Source organism: Salvelinus namaycush, chromosome 4 (assembly GCF_016432855.1).
Source record: "Salvelinus namaycush isolate Seneca chromosome 4, SaNama_1.0, whole genome shotgun sequence".
Taxonomy (NCBI): domain Eukaryota; kingdom Metazoa; phylum Chordata; class Actinopteri; order Salmoniformes; family Salmonidae; genus Salvelinus; species Salvelinus namaycush.
The window spans coordinates 68,868,383-68,890,871 of record NC_052310.1 but is presented as its reverse complement, the minus strand read 5'-3'; the positions used below and the strand labels follow the sequence as shown (position 1 = coordinate 68,890,871).

Below are 22,489 nucleotides of genomic sequence, written 5' to 3'. Positions count from 1 at the left end.
AAGCAAAGAGAAACAACAGTCCATCATTACTTTAAGACATGAAGGTCAGTCATCCGGAAAATGTCAAGATCCATCAAGCACTATGATGAAACTGGCTCTCATGAGGACTGCCACAGGAAAGGAAGACCCAGAGTTACCTCTGCTGCAGAGGATAAGTTCATTAGAGTTACCAGCATCAGAAATGGGCAATTAACTGCACCTCAGATTGCAGCCCAAATAAATGCTTCACAGAGTTCAAGTAACAAACACATCTCAACATCAACTGTTCAGAGGAGACTGCTTGAATCAGGTCTTCATGGTTGAATTGCTGCAAAGAAACCACTACTAAAGGACACCAATAAGAAGAAGATACTTGCTTGGGCCAAAAAACACGAGCAATGGACATTACACTGGTGGAAATCTGTTCTTTACTCTGATTAGTCCAAATTTGAGATTTTTGGTTCCAACCACAGTGTCTTTGTGAGACGCAGAGTAGGTGAACGGATGATCTCTACATGTGTGGTTCCCACCGTGAAGCATGGAGGAGGAGGTGTGATGGTGTGGGGGTGGCTTTGCTGGTGACACTGTCAGTGATTTATTTAGAATTCAAGACACACTTAACCAGCATGACTATCACAGCATTCTGCAGTGATACGCCATCCCATCTGGTTTGCGCTTAGTGGGGACCATAATTTGTTTATTAACAGGACAATGACTCAAAACACACCTCCAGGCTGTGTAAGGGCTATTTGACCAGAAAGAAGAGTGACGGAGTGCTGCATCAGATGACCTGGCCTCCACAATCACCCGACCTCAACCCAATTGAGATGGTATGGGATTAGTTGGACAGCAGAGTGAAGGAAAAGCAACCAACAAGTGCTCAGCATATGTAGGAACTCCTTCAAGATTGTTGGAAAGCATTTCAGGTGACTAACTCATGAAGCTGGTTGAGATAATGCCAAGAGTGTGCAAAGCTGTCATCAAGGCAAAGGGTGGCTACTTTGAAGAATCTTACAAAATATAAAATATATTTTGATTTGTTTAACACTTTTTTGGTTAGTACATGATTCAATATGTGTTATTTCATAGTGTATGTCTTCACTATTCTTCTACAATGTATAAAATAGTCAAAATAAAGAAAAACCCTTGAATGAATAGGTGTGTCCAAACTTTTGACTGGTCCTGTGTATATAGTGTATTTTATGTTTGAGACAATGTTAATGGCAGGGATGCATGGCAAATGTGAAAACATTAAAAACATTTTTAGATATTGTCAATAAATCTTGTCAATTTCTGCTCTTTTGCACACCAGTATCACAACTTGCACATCCTCATCTGCACATCTATCACTCCAGTGTTAATCTGCTAAATTGTAATAACTTTGCTACTGTGGCCTATTTATTGCCTTACCTCCTCACGCCATTTGCACACACTAGACTTTTTTTTCCTATTGTGTTATTGACTGTATGCTTGTTTATTTCATGTGTAACTCTGTGTTGTTGTTTGTGTCGCACTGCTTTGCTTTATCTTGGCCAGGTCGCAGTTGTAAATGAGAACTTGTTCTCAACTAGCCTTAAATAAAGGTGAAATATTATTATTTTTTTTAAATAAAAAATCATATATGCATGCCAGTTGAAGTATGATTTTGAATTTATTTTATCAGTCAGCGAGTTCAATGCGTCTGTTGAGTTCAAAAAGTTATTACACCACCTATAGTGTAATAAAATAGTAAAAACGATTCATGTTTTCCATTAAAGAACTTTGAACCAAACATAAACAATGATTGACAGATTGAATGGCCAGACGTGGCCATAGGTTTGAATGTACTGTACTTATGCAAATTGTTTTTGTTATACAGTACAGTTCAAAACAATATGACGTGTACGACAAGATGTGAAATACAAAAGTTCTGCAAGCTATAAAGGGAAATACAATATTTTGGAAAACAATGCCCCATGTCTCCAAGATAACACTTTTACTTCAGAACAAGCCGTGTCTTCTGGTCTCCAAACAACAACCTGTGTACAAAAATAAGAATTCAATGATAGTAAACAATATATGAATTACAATGCGATGAAGAAATACTCTCCTACTGACTGTATAGAGTATGATGTATGACAGGCTGAAACAGTATGGAAATGCAGTGCCATTTTATTGCCTCTAAGGTCACAATCTATGGTAGAAGGGTAATACTATCTATAAATAGGTGAGTAATGAAGGCTGGGTGTGCTGTATCCTACCTGACCAAGCTGCCAGTGATAAGGGCCCCTGCAACCGGTCCCACCCAGTAGATCCAGTGGTACTCCCAGTAGTTAGCCATCACTGCAGGGCCAAACGCCCGCGCTGGGTTCATACACCCTCCAGATACTGACCCGCTAAAAGACCAATGGGACAAACACATCTGGTTTCTATATTGATCGAACAATGCATTACATCAGATCAATATACGTAGTTAGTAGAATTAATCGCAGGCAGTGATGTCAATGGCAATGTTTTCTTTATTCCTGCTGTGTCATTTCTTGTTATTTTCAATAATGGCAAAGCAGGAATAGTATTGAACTTGTTCTGCCATGAACCCTTGTCATTTCAATACACCATCTACCATGACAGGTCTCCATAGATTTGCTCAGCCCTTACCCAGCCAGTATGTTAGCAGTCACAGTGAGCCCAATGCAAAGTGGGGCCAGTGGGGTACGGGTCCTGCCGTTGACGGCCCCCATACAGACCACAAGGGACAGGAAGAGGGTCATGACCATCTCTGCTACAGCGGCACTGCCGATGTTGCCGCTGGTTTTAACCACGTTGAACGCTCCCCCTGCTGCACTGTCATAGTTGATGATGGAGTAAACTGCCTGTGGAATATCACAACATCTGTACGATTAGATTGGTATTAGATTGGGTTTTTATTGTTTTTTTTTATTAGGATTAGATTGTGGTTTTATTGAGATTAGACTGGGGTTTAATTGAGATTATATTGGGGTTTTATTGGAATTAAATGTGGGTTTTATTGGGATTAGATTGAGATTAGATTGATATTCTATTGGGATTAGACTGGGGTTTAATTGAGATTATTTGGGGGTTTTATTGGAATTAAATTAAGGTTTTATTGGGATTATATTGGGGTTTTATTGGTGTTAAATTGGGATTCTATTGGGATTCTATTGGTATTCTATTGGGATTCAACTGGAGTTTTATTGAGATTATATTGCGGTTTTATTGGGGTTTTATTGGGATTATATTGGGGTTTTATTGGGGGTTTATTGGGATTATATTGCCATTTATTAATGTTTTTGGGGGGGATCCAAATGCTTGTGAATGTTTTTTAGACCTATTTTAATATCCAAGCTATTGACATTTTGATATTAAGAAAACGGCATATGGAGACTAGCTCTCACACAAGTTTGTTTGCTATCATTCGAATCAGTTAGATTGTTTGTTACATTGCGTTATGGTAACTTGGTCCGGTTGGTTTCATATTGCCAAACGTCAAATTAACTCAAATGCGTAGACTACGCAAAACTATGTGTGATGCAAGTAATTTGTTTAATGAACAAACATTCTCACGTTAAATACATCTATGATCATATGGAGCATCACTTGTGTGTACCTATCGTCATATTGCACTTGCTTATGCGGTAGGAAATAGCACAATAGCCGCTCTGTAATAACTGCAAGGTGCTGTTAAAAGGGGAGACTGGGTGTAACGGCAGTCTAAGTCGTCCTCCTCATCGGACAAGGAGAGGCGAGAAGGATCGGAGGACCAATTTGCAGAGTGGTAAGTTTCCATGGTAATTTAATGAACACGAAAACAATACACGATACAAAACAATAAACGAACATACCGTAACAGTCCCGTGTGGCGAAACACTAACACAGGAACAAACACCCACAAACCACACGTGAAACCCCGGCTGCCTAAGTATGATTCTCAATCAGGGACAACGATTGACAGCTGCCTCTGATTGAGAATCATACCAGGCCGAACACAAAAAACCCAACATAGAAAACACACATAGACAACCCACCCCAACTCACGCCCTGACCATACTAAATACATACAAAATAAGGGAAATAAGGTCAGGAACGTGACAGAACCCCCCCCTCAAGGTGCGAACTCCGGACGCACCACCTAAAACTCTAGGGGAGGGTCTGGGTGGGCGTCTGTCCGCGGTAGCGGCTCTGGCGCGGGACGTGGACCCCACTTCAACAATGTTTTTGTCCGCCTCCTTAATCGCCCCCGTGGCCTCTTATGAGCGGCGATCCTCGCCGCCGACCTTGGCCTGGGAACCCTAGCCATGGGTCCCGAATGGACAGGATACTCCGGCAGCACCGGAGTGAAAGACGACTCCGGCGGCGCCGGAGTAAAAGGCAATTCCGGCATCGCCGGCTTGACAGGCAGCTCTGGCAGATCCTGGCTGACTGACAGCTCCGGCAGGTCCTGGCTGACTGACAGCTCCGGCAGGTCCTGGCTGGCTGGCTCTGGCAGGTCCTGGCTGACTGACAGCTCTGACAGGTCCTGGCTGGCTGGCTCTGGCAGCTCCTGGCTGACTGGCTCTGGCAGCTCCTGGCTGGCTGGCTTTGGCAGCTCCTGGCTGGCTGGCTCTGGCAGCTCCTGGCTGGCTGGCAGCTCCTGGCTGGCTGGCTCTGGCAGGTCCTGGCTGGCTGGCTCTGGCAGCTCCTGACTGACGGGCGGCTCCTGACTGACGGACGGCTCCAGCGGCTCCTGACTGACGGACGGCTCTGACGGCTCGGGACAGACGGGCGGCTCAGATGACGCTGAGCAGGCAGGCAGCTCAGACGGCGCTGGGCAGGCAGGCAGCTCAGACAGCGCTGGGCAGATGAGAGACTCTGGCTGCGCTGGAGAAGAGGAAAGCTCTGGCAGCGCTGGACAGGCGGGAGCAACTGTAGAGAGAACCCGAAGAGACAGCCTGGTGCGGGGAGCTGCCACCGGAGGACTGGTACGTGGAGGTGGCACCGGATATACCGAACCGTGAAGGAGTACCACAGCTCTTGAGCACCGAGCCTGCCCAACCTTACCCGGTTGAATGTTCCCCGTAGCCCTGCCAGTGCGGCGAGGTGGAATAGCCCGCACTGGACTATGCTGGCGAACCGGGGACACCATTTGTAAGGCTGGTGCCATGTACGCCGGCCCGAGGAGACGCACTGGAGACCAGATGCGTTGGGCCGGCTTCATGGCACCCTGCTCGATGTTCAACCTAGCCTGGCCAGTGCGGCGAGGTGGAATAGCCCGCACTGGACTATGCTGGCGAACCGGGGACACCATTTGTAAGGCTGGTGCCATGTACGCCGGCCCGAGGAGACGCACTGGAGACCAGATGCGTTGGGCCGGCTTCATGGCACCCTGCTCGATGTCCAACCTAGCCTGGCCAGTGCGGCGAGGTGGAATAGCCCGCACTGGGCTAAGCACGCGTACTGGGGACACCGTGCGCTCCACCGCATAACACGGTGTCTGACCAGTATGACGCCCTCTCACTCCACGGTAAGCACGAGGAGTTGGCTCAGGTCTCCTACCCGGCTTAGCCACACTCCGCGTGTGCCCCCCCCCCCAAGAAATGTTTGGGTCCTACTCTCGGGCTTCCAACCGCGTCGCCGCGCTGCCTCCTCATACCAGCGCCTCTCTGCTTTCGCTGCCTCCAACTCTGCCTTAGGACGGCGACACTCCTCTGGCTCTGCCCAGGGTCCCTTTCCGTCCAGGATCTCCTCCCAAGTCTACGTAAACAGGCTACGTAAATATGGTTCCCAATCAGGGACAACGATTGACAGCTGCCTCTGATTGAGAACCATACCAGGCCGAACACAAAAAACCCAACATAGAAAACACACATAGACAATCCACCCCAACTCACGCCCTGACCATACTAAATACATACAAAATAAGGGAAATAAGGTCAGGAACGTGACACTGGGGCTGGTTCTCTTATCATGGGTTGGTTGAATACGGGAGACTGGGGCTGGTTCTCTTATCATGGGTTGGTTGAATACGGGAGACTGGGGCTGGTTCTCTTATCATGGGTTGGTTGAAGTGGGGAGACTGGGGCTTGTTCTCTCATCATGGGTTGGTTGAATACGGGAGACGGGCCTGGTTCTCTCATCATGGGTTGGTTGAAATGGGGAGACTGGGTCTGGTTCTCTCATCATGGGTTGGTTGAAATGGGGAGATTGGGCCTGGTTCTCTCATCATGAGTTGGTTGAATTGTGGAGACTGGGGCTGGTTCTCTCATCATGGGTTGGTTGAAGTAGGGAGACTGGGGCTGCTTCTCTCATCATGGGTTGGTTGAAGTAGGGAGAATGGGGCTGGTTCTCTCATCATGGGTTGTTTGAAGTAGGGAGACTTCCAACCGCGTCGCCGCGCTGCCTCCTCATACCAGCGCCTTTCTGCTTTCGCTGCCTCCAACTCTGCCTTAGGACGGCGACACTCCTCTGGCTCTGCCCAGGGTCCCTTTCCGTCCAGGATCTCCTCCCAAGTCCATGCGTCCTGTGTCTCTTTCCGCTGCTGCTGCTGTCCTTTCCCACTCTGTTTGGTCCTTTGGTGGTGGGTGTTTCTGTAACGGCAGTCTAAGTCGTCCTCCTCATCGGACGAGGAGAGGCGAGAAGGATCGGAGGACCAATTTGCAGAGTGGTAAGTTTCCATGGTAATTTAATGAACATGAAAACAATACACGATACAAAACAATAAACGAACATACCGTAACAGTCCCGTGTGGCGAAACACTAACACAGGAACAAACACCCACAAACCACACGTGAAACCCCGGCTGCCTAAGTATGATTCTCAATCAGGGACAACGATTGACAGCTGCCTCTGATTGAGAATCATACCAGGCCGAACACAAAAAACCCAACATAGAAAACACACATAGACAACCCACCCCAACTCACGCCCTGACCATACTAAATACATACAAAACAAGAAAAATAAGGTCAGGAACGTGACACTGGGGCTGGTTCTCTTATCATGGGTTGGTTGAATACGGGAGACTGGGGCTGGTTCTCTCATCATGGGTTGGTTGAAGTAGGGAGACTGGGGCTGCTTCTCTCATCATGGGTTGGTTGAAGTAGGGAGACTGGGGCTGCTTCTCTCATCATGGGTTGGTTGAAGTAGGGAGACTGGGGCTGCTTCTCTCATCATGGGTTGGTTGAAGTAGGGAGACTGGGGCTGCTTCTCTCATCATGGGTTGGTTGAAGTAGGGAGACTGGGGCTGCTTCTCTCATCATGGGTTGGTTGAAGTAGGGAGAATGGGGCTGGTTCTCTTATCATGGGTTGTTTGAATACGGGAGACGGGCCTGGTTCTCTCATCATGGATTGGTTGAAGTGGGGAGACTGGGGCTTGTTCTCTCATCATGGATTGGTTGAAGTGGGGAGACTGGGGCTTGTTCTCTCATCATGGGTTGGTTGAATACGGGAGACGGGCCTGGTTCTCTCATCATGGGTTGGTTGAAATGGGGAGACTGGGTCTGGTTCTCTCATCATGGGTTGGTTGAAATGGGGAGATTGGGCCTGGTTCTCTCATCATGAATTGGTTGAATTGTGGAGACTGGGGCTGCTTCTCTCATCATGGGTTGGTTGAAGTAGGGAGAATGGGGCTGGTTCTCTTATCATGGGTTGTTTGAAGTAGGGAGACTGGGGCTGGTTCTCTCATCATGGGTTGGTTGAAGTAGGGAGACTGGGGCTGCTTCTCTCATCATGGGTTGGTTGAAGTAGGGAGAATGGGGCTGGTTCTCTTATCATGGGTTGGTTGAAGTAGGGAGACTGGGGCTGGTTCTCTCATCATGGGTTGGTTGAATAGGGGAGATTGGGCCTGGTTCTCTCATCATGAGTTGGTTGAATTGTGGAGACTGGGGCTGGTTCTCTCATCATGGGTTGATTGAAGTAGGGAGACTGGGTCTGCTTCTCTCATCATGGGTTGGTTGAAGTAGGGAGACTGGGGCTGCTTCTCTCATCATGGGTTGGTTGAAGTAGGGAGAATGGCGCTGGTTCTCTTATCATGGGTTGGTTGAAGTAGGGAGACTGGGGCTGGTTCTCTCATCATGGGTTGGTTGAATAGGGGAGATTGGGCCTGGTTCTCTCATCATGAGTTGGTTGAATTGTGGAGACTGGGTCTGCTTCTCTCATCATGGGTTGTTTGAAGTAGGGAGACTGGGGCTGGTTCTCTCATCATGGGTTGATTGAAGTAGGGAGACTGGGTCTGCTTCTCTCATCATGGGTTGTTTGAAGTAGGGAGACTGGGGCTGGTTCTCTCATCATGGGTTGTTTGAAGTGGGGAGACTGGGGCTGGTTCTCTCATCATGGGTTGGTTGAAGTTAGGATACTGTGGCTTGTTCTCTCTTCACTGTTTGGTTGAAGTTAGGATACTGGAGCTGGTTCTTTCATCATGGGTTGGTTGTCACAGTACTTAGCCTATTTCTCCCAATCTGGAGTGTGCTGTGTAGCCTAGTAATTTTAAGGTTAATATGTGCAACTTCTTTGCAAGAGGTCATCCATCTTGCCAATTTCTAGCAACATCTCTAGACATTGATGAGCAGGGGTTGTGTGTTTTGACATTGTAAAACCACGAGGATATGAACACATAACTAAACACTTTCCTGTAGGTAAAGTCCCCCCTTATCTCAGCTCGCTGGTCACCATGGCAGCACCCACCTGTAGCACGCGTTCCAGCAGGTATATCTCTCTGGTCACCCTCAAAACCAATTCTTCCTTTGGCCGCCTCTCCTTCCAGTTCTCTGCTGCCAATGATTGGAATGAACTAAAAAAATCTCTGAAACTGGAAACACTTATCTCCCTCACTAGCTTTAAGCACCAGCTGTCAGAGCAGCTCACAGGTTACTGCACCTGTACATAGCCCATCTATAATTTAGCCCAAACAACTACCTCCCCCCTACTGTATTTATTTATATATTTTGCTCCTTTGCACCCCATTATTTCTATTTCTATTTTGCACATTCTTCCACTGCAAATCTACCATTCTAGTGTTTTACTTGCTATATTGTATTTACTTCGCCACCATGGCCTTTTTTTTGCCTTTACCTCCCTTATCTCACCTCATTTGCTCACATTGTATATAGACTTGTTTTTCTACTGTATTATTGACTGTATGTTTGTTTTACTCCATGTGTAACTCAGTGTTGTTGTATGTGTCAAACTGCCTCGCTTTATCTTGGCCAGGTCGCAATTGTAAATGAGAACCTGTTCTCAACTTGCCTACCTGGTTAAATAAAGGTGAAATAAAACACCTTGTTATTGGATTTTCAACAATGCAGAACTAGTAAAAAAAATTTTTTTTAAGTTTACAATTTTAATTGACAAAATAAAGACAAATGTACCTGGTTGCACAGCCGTTGGCCAAGATAACTGCGGACAAACACTTCGTGTAGCCATCAATGAACTTACTGCACCATTCTACTGGCAATTTGTCCCACTCTTCAGCAGCAAAACGCTCTAATTCTTCAATGTTTGATGGGTGCCCTCCACCAACGTCTGTTTTCAGATCTCAACATAAGTTTTGGATGTGATTCAGATCTGGAATCTTCACTGGACACTCCAGAAGAGTCCAGCATTTCTTCTTGAACCATTCCTTGGGGCTCCCACGTGGTGCAGCAGTCTAAGGCACTGCATCTCAGTGCTAGAGGTGTCACTACAGACACCCTGGTTTGAATCCAGGCTGTATCACTGGCTGTAATTGGGAGTCCCATAGGGCGGCGCACAATTGGCCCAGCGTCGTCTGGGTATTTCTGGTGTAGGCCGCCATTGTAAATAAGAATTTGTTCTTAACTGACTTGCCTAGTTAAATAAAATATTATAATAATACTTATGATATGTGTTTGGGGCCTTGTCCTGCTGGAAGACCCACAACCTTCAATGGACACTGGGTTGAACATTGGACTACAAAAAACCTTGATAATCTGCTGATTTCATGATGCCTTGTGCACGTTTAAGGGAATATTTTTATTCTGTATAGGCTTCCTTCTTTTCACTCTGTCATTTAGGTTAGCCACAGTTGGACTCCAATCAAGTTGTAGTGACGTCTCAAGGATGATCAAAGGAAATTGGAAGCACCTGAGCTTAATTTGGTGTGTCATAGCAAAGGGGTGTGAATACTTATGTAAATGGTTATTTCTGAATTTCATTTTCAATAAATTTGCCAAAATGTCTAAAACTTGTTTTCACTTTGTCATAATAAGATATTGTGTGAGATGGGTGAGAAAACATATATATTTAATTGATTTTGAATTCAGGCTGTAACACAACCAAATGTGGAATCAGTCAAAGGCGTATGAATACTTTCTGAAGGCACTGTAGCCATTCTCCTGGTTTGAAACTGACTGGGAAATGCTGACTATCATGTTTATTCTTGCATTATAAACATCTGTGTTTAACTTCTTCTGGCTGAAGGGGCAGTATTGAGTAACTTGGATAAAGGTGCCCATTTCAAACGGCCTCGTACTCAATTCTTGCTCGTACAATATGCATATTATTATTACTATTGGATAGAAAACACTCTCTAGTTTCTAAAACAGTTTGAATTATATCTGTGAGTCAAACAGAACTCATTTGGCACAAACTTCCTGACCAGGAAGTGGAAAGTCTGAAATCGAGGCTCTGTTCTTCTTCCTGCCTATAAATGGGCATGATACGTAAGAGTATACGTGCACTTCATAGACCTTCCCCTGGATGTCAAGAGGCTGTGAGAGAAGAAATTTAGTGTTTATCTTGGTCTGAAGTGGAATACAAGCTCTTTGTATGACGTGTCCCCCATTTCCGGTACTCTGGAGAGCGCGAGGTGGACAGTGGGATTGCCTTCTGTTTAGCTGCCGTTATAGGCGACTACTATCTCCGGCTTTGATTTTATTTGATACATGTGACCATATCATCGTAAAGTATGTTTTTTCAATATAGTTTAATCAGATTATTGAAATTTTTTCGGGAGTTTTGCCGTGTTCCGTTCTCTGACTTTATTGACGATGGAGAGATCCGTGCCACTTGGCTAGTGTGCTTGCTAATTCAAGAGGGAAAGTTGCCGTTCTAAATCCAAACAACGATTGTTCTGGACAAAGGACACCTTGTCCAACATTCTGATGGAAGATCAGCAAAAGTAAGAAACATTTTATGATGCTATTTCATATATCTGTCGTAGATGTGAACTAGTCGTCGGCGCCCAAGTGTTTCTGGCTATTGTGGTAAGCTAATATAACGCTATATTGTGTTTTCGCTGTAAAACACTTAATAAATCGGAAATATTGGCTGGAATCACAAGATGCCTGTCTTTCATTTGCTGTACACTATGTATTTTTCAGAAATATTTTATGATGAGTAATTAGGTATTTGACGTTGGTGTCTGTAATTATTATGGCTGCTTTCGGTGCAATTTCTGATTGTAGCTGCAATGTAAACTATGATTTATACCTGAAATATGCAAATTTTTCGAACAAAACATAGATTTATTGTATAACATGTTATAAGACTGTCATCTGATGAAGTTGTTTGTTGGTTAGTTTGGTTGGTTCTTGGTTAGTTAGGTTGGCTTTGTGCATGCTACCTGTGCTGTGAAAAATGTCTCCTTTTTTGTATTTGGTGGTGAGCTAACATAAATATACGTGCTGTTTTCGCTGTAAAACATTTTAAAAATCGGACATGTTGGCTGGATTCACAAGATGTGTACCTTTCATATGCTGTATTGGACTTGTTAATGTGTGAAAGTTAAATATTTTAAAAAAATATCTTTTGAATTTCGCGCCCTGCACTTGAGCTGGCTGTTGTCATAAGTGTACCGACGTCGGGCTTGCAGCCAGAAGAAGTTTTTAAGATGAGAACACTTCTTGGCAAATCTAAATGCCTAATGTTTAAGTTTTGAACACTGATGTTTAGGTTATAAACACGTCATGTGTCATGGTTTTACAAGGTATATGAGGTGAAGATAAAACAAGTCTTGGTATTTTCATTGTTTCAATTTTAGGAGTAGGCTATCTGTGAACAATGAATTGATATTGTTGAAAAGAGGAAAGGGAGAGCTGTAGTCTATTTCAAACTGATTTCTAAATTGTTGCTTGGACAAGACATGGAAATTAGGATCATAGGTAGGGGCACAACTATGGTTAGGGGGGGCATAACCTCGCGGGGGTTCTGTGTAGGACTTTTTTTGGCCATCTAAAGCTCATTTCCTGCATTTCTACGCAATCCAATATGTTGTGTCTATTTAGAACAAAAAGTAAGCAACAATGCCCACAGTCATCAAGCTAGGTGAGAGATCATTATTAAACATGTTTGAGTGATTGATTGTCCATATTAAGACATCCTCTGATGAGGTGTATGTATGTCTGTAATAAAGCCCTACTGTAGGGAAAACCTCATTCTGATTGGCTGTGCTTGCGTCCCCAGTGAGTGGGCCTATGCCCTCCCAGGCCCACCTATGGCTGCGCCCCTGCCCAGTCATGTGAAATCCATAGATTAGGGCCTAATGTATTTATTTCAATTAACTTATTTCCCTTCATGAACTGTAACTCAGCAAAATCTTTGAAATTGTTGAGTTTCTATTTTTGTTCAGTATAATTCATGTCATAGGCCTCATAGTACTGTAGAGCTCTTTTTACTTGGACACATTATAGCTGGATAGCTCCGTCCTGTCCCTAAGGGTCCACCGCCCTGCAGCGCCCCAACCCAACACACCCCACTCAGCTTTAGGATCTTAGTGAAACATTCATTATTGGTTTTCGGGTGTGTTAGGCCAAGGCCAGAGTGACAACCCACAGGACGGCAGACCGCAAGTGCCAGGACTGAGCAGCCCAGCAGCTAGGGATTGCTTTAATAGATATCTCCTCTGACGTGGGCATGTTATCAAAACAGATTCCTTTTGTCGTACTGTATTCCATATAAGGCCTCCAGACCTTATGAAAGTTGCCCAGTATACCATTAATCTAGTAATACATCAAATCTAGTGATACATAACTTGACATTTCTTCCATCCATTGTGACATTGTGGGAGGATAACCAACCTTCCAAATAATGGCAATGCATTTCTTAGCTGCTATAAATGCTTGATTACACAGTTTCTTCTGATAACAGTCTCATGTATCAACATTTCCAAGCAAACATAAACAGGGAGAAGGGAGAATCTGTAGACATGCTGACATAAAATAACATATTCTTTGCCAGAATTCAGCCAGCCTTCACAAGACCATAACATATACAAATATGTCCCCTTTTGTGTTTTACCCCTCCAGTAGAGAAATTACATTTCTGAGTGCATGATATTCAGTTTCACTGGCATATAGTATGTTCTATAGATGGTCTTAAACCGCAGTAATTAATATCTGAGATTATATGAACATGACATGGCATTCAAACATATCTGTATCCATTCATCATCAATTACTTATATCAGGTCTTTCTCACATTTTTGTTTTACATGTTTTGTGTCAAACAGTTTGGAAATCAACTTTTGGACATTTGTCAGACTGCCTTAAAATAGTTTCAATCTTTGAAGCATCTGGCTTGTCCACAATTTCTGCACAAAGAGAATAAAGTGTTGCATCTGCAAAAATTCACCTCTGCAAAAATTCACCTCAGCTCCGTCACAGACTAGTCTTCCCTGGCTGCCTGACCCTGCCGAGACCCCCTTCACCATTTGATACTCCTAAGATGAGTCATGACAAAGAATTACCTTAGTGTAAATGCATACATTATATTATCCAAGAATAGAATCAATGGTTCAATAATTGAAATGACTATTATTCCCAGATCCCAGACTGTAGCTTTAAGCTTAAACTGCTGTCCTGTAGCTACTGTAGGTCTACCCATCAATTCAAGATGGAACTTTGATCATTCACTGAATATACTGCAAAATTCATCTGAGCTCTGTAGACTGGTCTTACTTGGCTGTCTGACACCTGCTCGGACATCTGTCACCATCTGATCCTGCTAAGACATGATGCGAATAGTGTTGTGTACTGACTGTGCACCATGACAGTGAAGCATGTAGAGCGGTTTATTACTGTGTTTATGTGAAAAGTAGGGGATTAGCTAGGGAAACTGACAGCTCAATAACGTTACATTGCTATACTGACTAATAAAAACTCACATTGCACTGAAAAAACATCAAAATATCGGTTTTCAATCGTTTGGCTGCTGGTTTCATCATTTGATTCAGGTCTAGTGTGATTGAGGCAAAAATAATAGCTAATGTTAGCCAATATTTGGCCAGCTCTCTCTCTAACGATACATCAACTGGTGAAAGCTAGCCAAGTTAATATACTTCTGTTGAAACAGGACAAAACAAAGGCTACAAAACATTTCCATACAAACAACATCTGTTAGATAATAATAGTAACCATCTCATATCGCTATCTGCAAGATAACTAGAGTCTAGAGCTGACCTGGTTGTGGTTAGTTAGCTACTAGCTAGCTAATTAATTCACCTCAGTCGAGAGGGGATGAAACATTATCTAACGTTACATGTCAGTTACACTAGTTAATAGCTCAGCACTGGGAATAACCACTAGTTAACTTTTTTTTCTATTAGGTTAAACAGCAGTTACATCAGTCAACTAAAGAGTAGACAGTTTCTGCTCTGCTTGCTTGCACAACTCGGAGAAAAAGCGCAACACACTGACAGCAGCTGCCTCTGTTCAACTCTCCTGTGCTGGTCCAGCAGGCCTTCCAGAGGCTTTGTCTTTCACAGATCCTGTCTGCCCGCTTTATGGTGTCTGCATGGTCCTAAATCCAACTGACTGAGAACTCCAAACAGCCTACCCGACCGCTCTGAGGTGTCCGCATAGGTCCTAAAGAATTTCCTTATTTGGTATCACATTGCAATGACAAAACTGGAGGGGGGCACAAAAGTGCAATTTCAGAATGTAGGGGGGACATGACCCCCCTATCCAAAGTGAAAGTAGCCTTTATGCTAAATTGGGAATGATTATACACTGCTCAAAAAAATAAAGGGAACACTTAAACAACACAATGTAACTCCAAGTAAATCACACTTCTGTGAAATCAAACTGTCCACTTAGGAAGCAACACTGATTGACAATACATTTCACATGCTGTTGTGCAAATGGAATAGACAAAAGGTGGAAATTGTAGGCAATTAGCAAGACACCCCCAATAAAGGAGTGATTCTGCAGGTGGTGACCACAGACCACTTCTCAGTTCCTATGCTTCCTGGCTGATGTTTTGGTCACTTTTGAATGCTGGCGGTGCTCTCACTCTAGTGGTAGCATGAGACGGAGTCTACAACCCACACAAGTGGCTCAGGTAGTGCAGCTCATCCAGGATGGCACATCAATGCGAGCTGTGGCAAGAAGGTTTGCTGTGTCTGTCAGCGTAGTGTCCAGAGCATGGAGGCGCTACCAGGAGACAGGCCAGTACATCAGGAGACGTGGAGGAGGCCGTAGGAGGGCAACAACCCAGCAGCAGGACCGCTACCTCCGCCTTTGTGCAAGGTGGAGCACTGCCTGAGCCCTGCAAAATGACCTCCAGCAGGCCACAAATGTGCATGTGTCAGCATATGGTCTCACAAGGGCTCTGAGGATCTCATCTCGGTACCTAATGGCAGTCAGGCTACCTCTGGCGAGCACATGGAGGGCTGTGCGGCCCCACAAAGAAATGCCACCCCACACCATGACTGACCCACCTCCAAACCAGTCATGCTGGAGGATGTTGCAGGCAGCAGAACGTTCTCCACGGCGTCTCCAGACTCTGTCACGTCTGTCACATGTGCTCATGTGCTCAGTGTGAACCTGCTTTCATCTGTGAAGAGCACAGGGCGCCAGTGGCAAATTTGCCAATCTTGGTGTTCTCTGGCAAAAGCCAAACGTCCTGCACGGTGTTGGGCTGTAAGCACAACCCCTACCTGTGGACGTCGGGCCCTCATACCACCCTCATGGAGTCTGTTTCTGACCGTTTGAGCAGACACATGCACATTTGTGGCCTGCTGGAGGTCATTTTGCAGGGCTCAGGCAGTGCTCCACCTTGCACAAAGGCGGAGGTAGCGGTCCTGCTGCTGGGTTGTTGCCCTCCTACGGCCTCCTCCACGTCTCCTGATGTACTGGCCTGTCTCCTGGTAGCGCCTCCATGCTCTGGACACTACGCTGACAGACACAGCAAACCTTCTTGCCACAGCTCACATTGATGTGCCATCCTGGATGAGCTGCACTACCTGAGCCACTTGTGTGGGTTGTAGACTCCGTCTCATGCTACCACTAGAGTGAGAGCACCGCCAGCATTCAAAAGTGACCAAAACATCAGCCAGGAAGCATAGGAACTGAGAAGTGGTCTGTGGTCACCACCTGCAGAATCACTCCTTTATTGGGGGTGTCTTGCTAATTGCCTATAATTTCCACCTTTTGTCTATTCCATTTGCACAACAGCATGTGAAATTTAATGTCAATCAGTGTTGCTTCCTAAGAGGACAGTTTGATTTCACAGAAGTGTGATTGACTTGGAGTTACATTGTGTTGTTTAAGTGTTCCCTTTATTTTTTTGAGCAGTGTATAACAAATTCTACCTACAAGGTTTAAGCTGTTGAATTGTGTTATGAATATTGTTCTATCAAAATCAATATGACTATTTCTAAGACTGTAGGCTAAATGTCTTCATTTCCAACAGACAGTGTGTTTAATGGATAATAACTCCAAAAGGGTGCACATTTTAACCCCAAGACCTAGCTGACCAATCTCCACTCCATGGTGAAGGAAGTTTCTGATGGACTCCACCTTTCTTAGTTAGCTGAAATCCATACTTTTTCCAAAAATGTTAAGGAAATACCACCGACTTGTTGACATTCAATTGGCACATGCTCATTTACGCTGAGTTGCCATTGTAGAGCAACAGCAATGAGCAAACAGTCGGTGGTTGTATTTGATTATTGTTTTTAGAAAAAGTATTAATTTCAGCAAACAAAGAAACGCAACTACAGAGGACAAACAGAGGTACAAGGTAAACATTTCATAAGTATTGTTTTTTAAAGTATTGACCTTGGGCGAAACGATGTAGTAGGAGCTGAATTCCACAAAGCCTGGTCTCTGCTCCATTCCATTGGTGGAGTTCATCATAAACTTCCTTCACCATGGAGTGGAGTTTAGTCAGCTACCCAAGACCCTGCTTTCTTGTTTAATAAGGCTAGGTGGCACTATTTTCACGTCCGGATGAAAAGTGTGCCCAAAGTAAACTGCCTGCTACTCAGGCCCAGAAGCTAGGATATGCATATAATTGGTGGATTTGGATAGAAAACACTCTAAAGTTTCTAAAACTGTTAGAATTATATCTGTGAGTATAACATAACTTATTTGGCAGGCAAAACCCCGAGGACAAACCTTCCAGGAATATTTTTTTTTTGAGGTCACTCTCTTTTCAATGAGGTTTCTATGTGGATCTAGATTTCTAAGGCACTTGCTTGCAGTTCCTATCGCTTCCACTAGATGTCAACAGTCTTTAGAAATTGGTTGATGTATTTCCTTTGAGAAATGAAGAAGTAGGGCTGTTCAGAACAAGGGTTGAGTCTAGTGTACAGTCGTGGCCAACCGTTTTGAGAATGACACAAATATTAATTTTCACAAAGTCTGCTGCCTCAGATTGGATGATGGTAATTTGCATATACTCCAGAATGTTATGAAGAGTGATCAGATGAATTGCAAATAATTGCAAAGTCCCTCTTTGCCATGCACATGAACTGAATCCACAAAAAACATTTCCACTGCATTTCTGCAGAAGGCTTCAGGGTGCCCAAGAAAGTCCAGCAAGCGCCAGGACCGTCTCCTAAAGTTGATTCAGCTGCGGGATTGGGTCACCACCAGTACAGAGCTTGCTCAGGAATGGCAGCAGGCAGGTGTGAGTGCATCTGCAAGCACAGTGAGGTGAAGACTTTTGGAGGATGGCCTGGTGTCAAGAAGGGCAGCAAAGAAGCCACTTCTCTCCAGGAAAGACATCAGGGACAGACTGATATTCTGCAAAAGGTACAGGGATTGGACTGCTGAGGACTGGGGTAAAGTCATTTTCTCTGATGAAACCCCTTTCCGATTGTTTGGGGCATCCGGAAAGAAGATTGTCCGGAGAAGACAAGGTGAGCGCTACCATCAGTCCTGTGTCATGCCAACAGTAAAGCATCCTGAGACCATTCATGTGTGGGGTTGCTTCTCAGCCAAGGGAGTGGGCTCACTCACAATTTTGCCTAAGTACACAACCATGAATAAAGAATGGTACCAACACATCCTCCAAGAACAACTTCTCCCAACCATCCAGGAACAGTTTGGTGACGAACAATGCCTTTTCCAGCATGATTGAGCACCTTGCCATAAGGCAAAAGTGATAACTAAGTGGCTCGGGGAACAAAACATCGATATTTTGGGTCCATGGCCAGGAAACTCCCCAGACCTTAATCCCATTGAGAACTTGTGGTCAATCCTCAAGAGGCGGGTGGACAAACAAAAACCCACAAATTCTGACAAACTCCAAGCATTGATTATGCAAGAATGGGCTGCCATCAGTCAGGATGTGGCCCAGAAGTTAATTGACAGCATGCCAGGGCGAATTGCAGAGGTCTTGAAAAAGAAGGGTCAACACTGCAAATATTGACTCTGCCTCAACTTCATGTAATTGTCAATAAAATCCTTTGACGCTTATGAAATGCTTGTAATTATACTTCAGTATTCCATAGTAAGATCTGACAAAAATATCTAAAGACACTGAAGCAGCAAACTTTGTGGAAATTAATATTTGTGTCATTCTCAAAACCTTTGGCCACGACTGTACTGTTGTGGTTGGGGCGCACGACCTGAAAGCTCGCTCCACTTTGTTTTCGTCTGGTATTGAACACAGTTTATCCCGTCTTAAATTTTATTGATTATTTACATTTAAAAATACCTAAAGTTGGATTAGGAAAGTTGTTTGAAATGTTTGGATCAAGTTTACAGGTAACTATATTAGATACTTTGTAGTCATGTTGCGCGAGTTGGAACCGGTGTTTTTCTGGATCAAACGCGCCAAATAAATTGACCTTTTGGAGAAAGAACGACAGAATTTATCGAACAAAAGGACCATTTGTGATGTTTAATGGACATATTGGAGTGCCAACAGAAGAAGATCTTCAAAGGTAAGGCATGAATTATATAGTTATTTCTGACTTTTGTGTCGCGCCTGACTGTCACTTTCGTCTTCCTCCTCTTTTGAGGAGGAGTAGTTGGAAGGATCGGAGGACCAATATGCAGCGTGGTAAGTGTTCATCTTGAAATTTATTTCAAAAGAGAACACTGAACGATCTATACAAAAATAACAAACAACGAACGTGAAGCTATCGAATAATAGTGCTGACACAAAACACTACACATAGACAATCACCCACAACCCACAATGACAAAACAGGCTACCTAAATATGGCTCCCAATCAGAGACAATGACAAAAACCTGCCTCTGATTGAGAACCATATCAGGCCAAACACATAGAAATAGACAAACTAGACATACAACATAGAATCCCCACTCAGATCACACCCTGACCAAACAAAACATAGAAACATACCAAGCAAACTATGGTCAGGGCGTGACACTGGCGGGTTGAAATGTGATTTTCATGTGTTTGTTTGATGGGGTGCTGTCCTCTGATAAAAGCATGGTTTGCTTTCGCTGTAAAGCCTTTCTGAAATCTGACACTGTGGCTGGATTAACAAGAAGTTCATCTTTAAACCGATGTATAACACTTGTATGATTCATGAAATATTATTATGAGTATTTCTGTTTTTGAATTTGGCTCGCTGCTATTCCACTGGGTGTTGTCAAATCAATCCCGTTAATTGGCGCGCGAAGGGATCACTAAGAAGTTTTAAAAGAGTCTCTTATGATATAGATCTACCGTTGTTGAGAAATATACACATTAAGAAATGTGACAACCAGTCCCAGTCTTCCCTGCAGCTCCACTGGATGTGCTCATAAATGCACTGCTACTCACAAAATGTTTCAGAGCTATCAAGTTTTGACATTGCGTCAAACAAACAACACTGCGGGCCTCTGGTTATTTTCCTCTGTTTGGTCCATACTGCATTCTCACCTGCAGTGAAGCACACCACATACAAATGAAATCAGACAGACTGTACTTTTGAGTGAACCACGTTGTTTGGTGCGCACTGACTGCGGTTCATATTTACACCTGTCCAAAAAAAACGAATTTAGGGGGTAATCACTCCAGAGTAAAAAAAATCCCCTGCTCTAAACAAACTTGATGTGAAAGCCCCCTTACCTTTGCCAAGCCAGCCCCAGTCACCCCCCCCACTATCTGTGAGAGTATATACGGCCCCAGTAGGATGACGTCCAGTCCTCCACTGACGCACACACTCACAGACACAGCTGGGTTGAAGTGGCCACCACTGGATTCAGACAGAATAACATGTTTAGTACTTGCTACTGATACTCATGCATTAGGAAAGTCACACTGATAAGAGATTAATGTACTTGTTATAACTAGAGCCCTACCGCTATGTTTTTTGGGGTCCGATACTGATTCCGATTTTGTGGGGGGGACAAAACTTACTAATGCCGACATACTGTTTTACAGCAAGGAAATTAAAAAGTGTAATTTTCCACACTAAATTAGCATAAATTGGCATCCAAAAGAGTAATTGTCCAATAAATATGCTTCAAATGTTGATTTCATACATTGTAACAATAATGACACATCATAAGAATGGCCACACATGTTCAGATCAGCATGAGATTCCCTTTTCATCCTATTTATTGAATATCGGTTGTTGGTTGAGTTATTGCTGATACTGATACTGATAAAGCAGTAAAAGGGCCAATATCAGCCGATAATACCGATATATTGGTCAGACTCTAGTCATAGTAAATCTCAAGTCATGAGAACAAAATTATATTTAAATAATTAACAAAAACATAGTAAAACTTTCTGACCTCAGAGTGAGATGTTACCAGGTGCCAGCATGTCCTTACCTGATCTCTCCCAGTACAGCGATAACAATCGCCAGCGCCAGCCCATGAGCCAGAGCAGGCTGGATGCTCCCCGGAACGCCGGCATTCTCAATAACAGACCCGCATCCCACGAAGATGAAGAGAGTGCATCCTAACACCTCAGCCAAGCACGGCTGGATATATCTCTCAAAGGTGGTGACTATTTTCCTGGAGTTGACTACCCCTGAACCTGCCCCTGAGTCCCCAGTGTCAGTCCCAGCCACGGTGAAGAGCTCCGTCTTTGACTCTATCACAGACATATTGCTGACTACTGTTGCTCTCTGTGTCACTTACACCTGCTCTGTCAACTGTTCAGCCAGAGTGTGACACATGCACTGATAAGAGTGCAGACAGGACCGTCACATTACGGTGGTCTCAGGATATGCGTGGGAGTATCGCCACAACGCCACCTCTCTTTGCTATGATAGCATGTTTTGGCACACATCCCCATATGTCCATAGTATTTAGCTGTAGCGGAAGTGGCTATTGTAGTGCATGACAGACTGATGATGGAATGCCTTACCAGTCGTACGTGCTATACAATGTGTGAATTACATTTTTTGGAGCTCCCTTGTCCCTATACTCCATAGTAGTTGCCACACCAGATTACCTTGTGATCCCAGATGGCAGGGCACCTTTAGGGAGATATGGTGTGAACTCAGGAAAAGTTGGATATAAATCTTTATTTTACACATTGTATAGCCCGTACCAACTGGTAAGTAGGGTTGGATGGTGTCCATATTTTCAAATCGTCATACCGTATTTACTCATCCCGGGATTAATGGTATTATCATCTTAGTACACAAGGGGGGCGCTAAAAACGCAAAAAGCCCATCGGGCGTCTATTACCAGAATACTAACAAAATTAGCACAAGTCATAGCGAATTGCCATAGAGGCTGCTAGCTAAATATGCTAATGAGCGCAAATGAAAATAAACGAATTGCAAGGTCAGGCAATCCAGCTGTGACAATGTGACAGGTGAAATGAAGAACACAATCTGCTTTATCTCCTAAGGTATTGCACAAGTTGACTGCAGGTATTTACTTAAAAAGTATCTACAAATATTAATATTTATTGAAAAACGTTTCCAAATACCCCTGTATACGGTATACTGCCCGAGCCTACTGATAAGGCCATTCCGGATTATAGATTTGCTTTCAGTGATGGGAAGATTTTAATCGGAAATAGGTAAACCAGTGGGCTGGTATAAATTATTTTCAGGATAAAGGATTTCACCAATAGCGTCATTGCGCAAAAGAGTACGCTACATCATCTGGATATGTGTGCAACAAAAGTTCAACATTCACCTTCTGCTGCCATTTATGTCAGGCCATCTACGCATACAGTTTGACACATACAGTTTGATCCATTCGTTTGATAAATCCAACATATGCACCACACAGAACGCACTTTAAGACAACTGTACAACCATCAAGGTGAATTGCCAGATCAAAAAGCAGATCCCTTTGTTTCTTGGTACCTAGAACTAGCAACTATGTTTTGTCCAGGTTTAAACGTAAACATTTGCCACCATCCAC

General features: G+C 44.0%; 1 protein-coding gene across 1 annotated transcript; it reads right to left on the bottom strand.

The window, feature by feature from the left end:
* Nucleotides 1-1,611: 1,611 nt before the first annotated feature.
* LOC120046759 (aquaporin-8-like) lies at nucleotides 1,612-21,316 on the bottom strand. The gene is made up of 5 exons (XM_038992246.1): nucleotides 20,933-21,316; nucleotides 20,223-20,349; nucleotides 2,617-2,831; nucleotides 2,220-2,354; nucleotides 1,612-1,997 (listed from the first exon to the last, which is right to left on the bottom strand). Exons 1-5 carry the CDS (start codon nucleotides 21,208-21,210, stop codon nucleotides 1,955-1,957), a joined length of 798 nt encoding a protein of 265 aa, XP_038848174.1. The 5' UTR covers nucleotides 21,211-21,316; the 3' UTR covers nucleotides 1,612-1,954.
* Nucleotides 21,317-22,489: the final 1,173 nt, after the last annotated feature.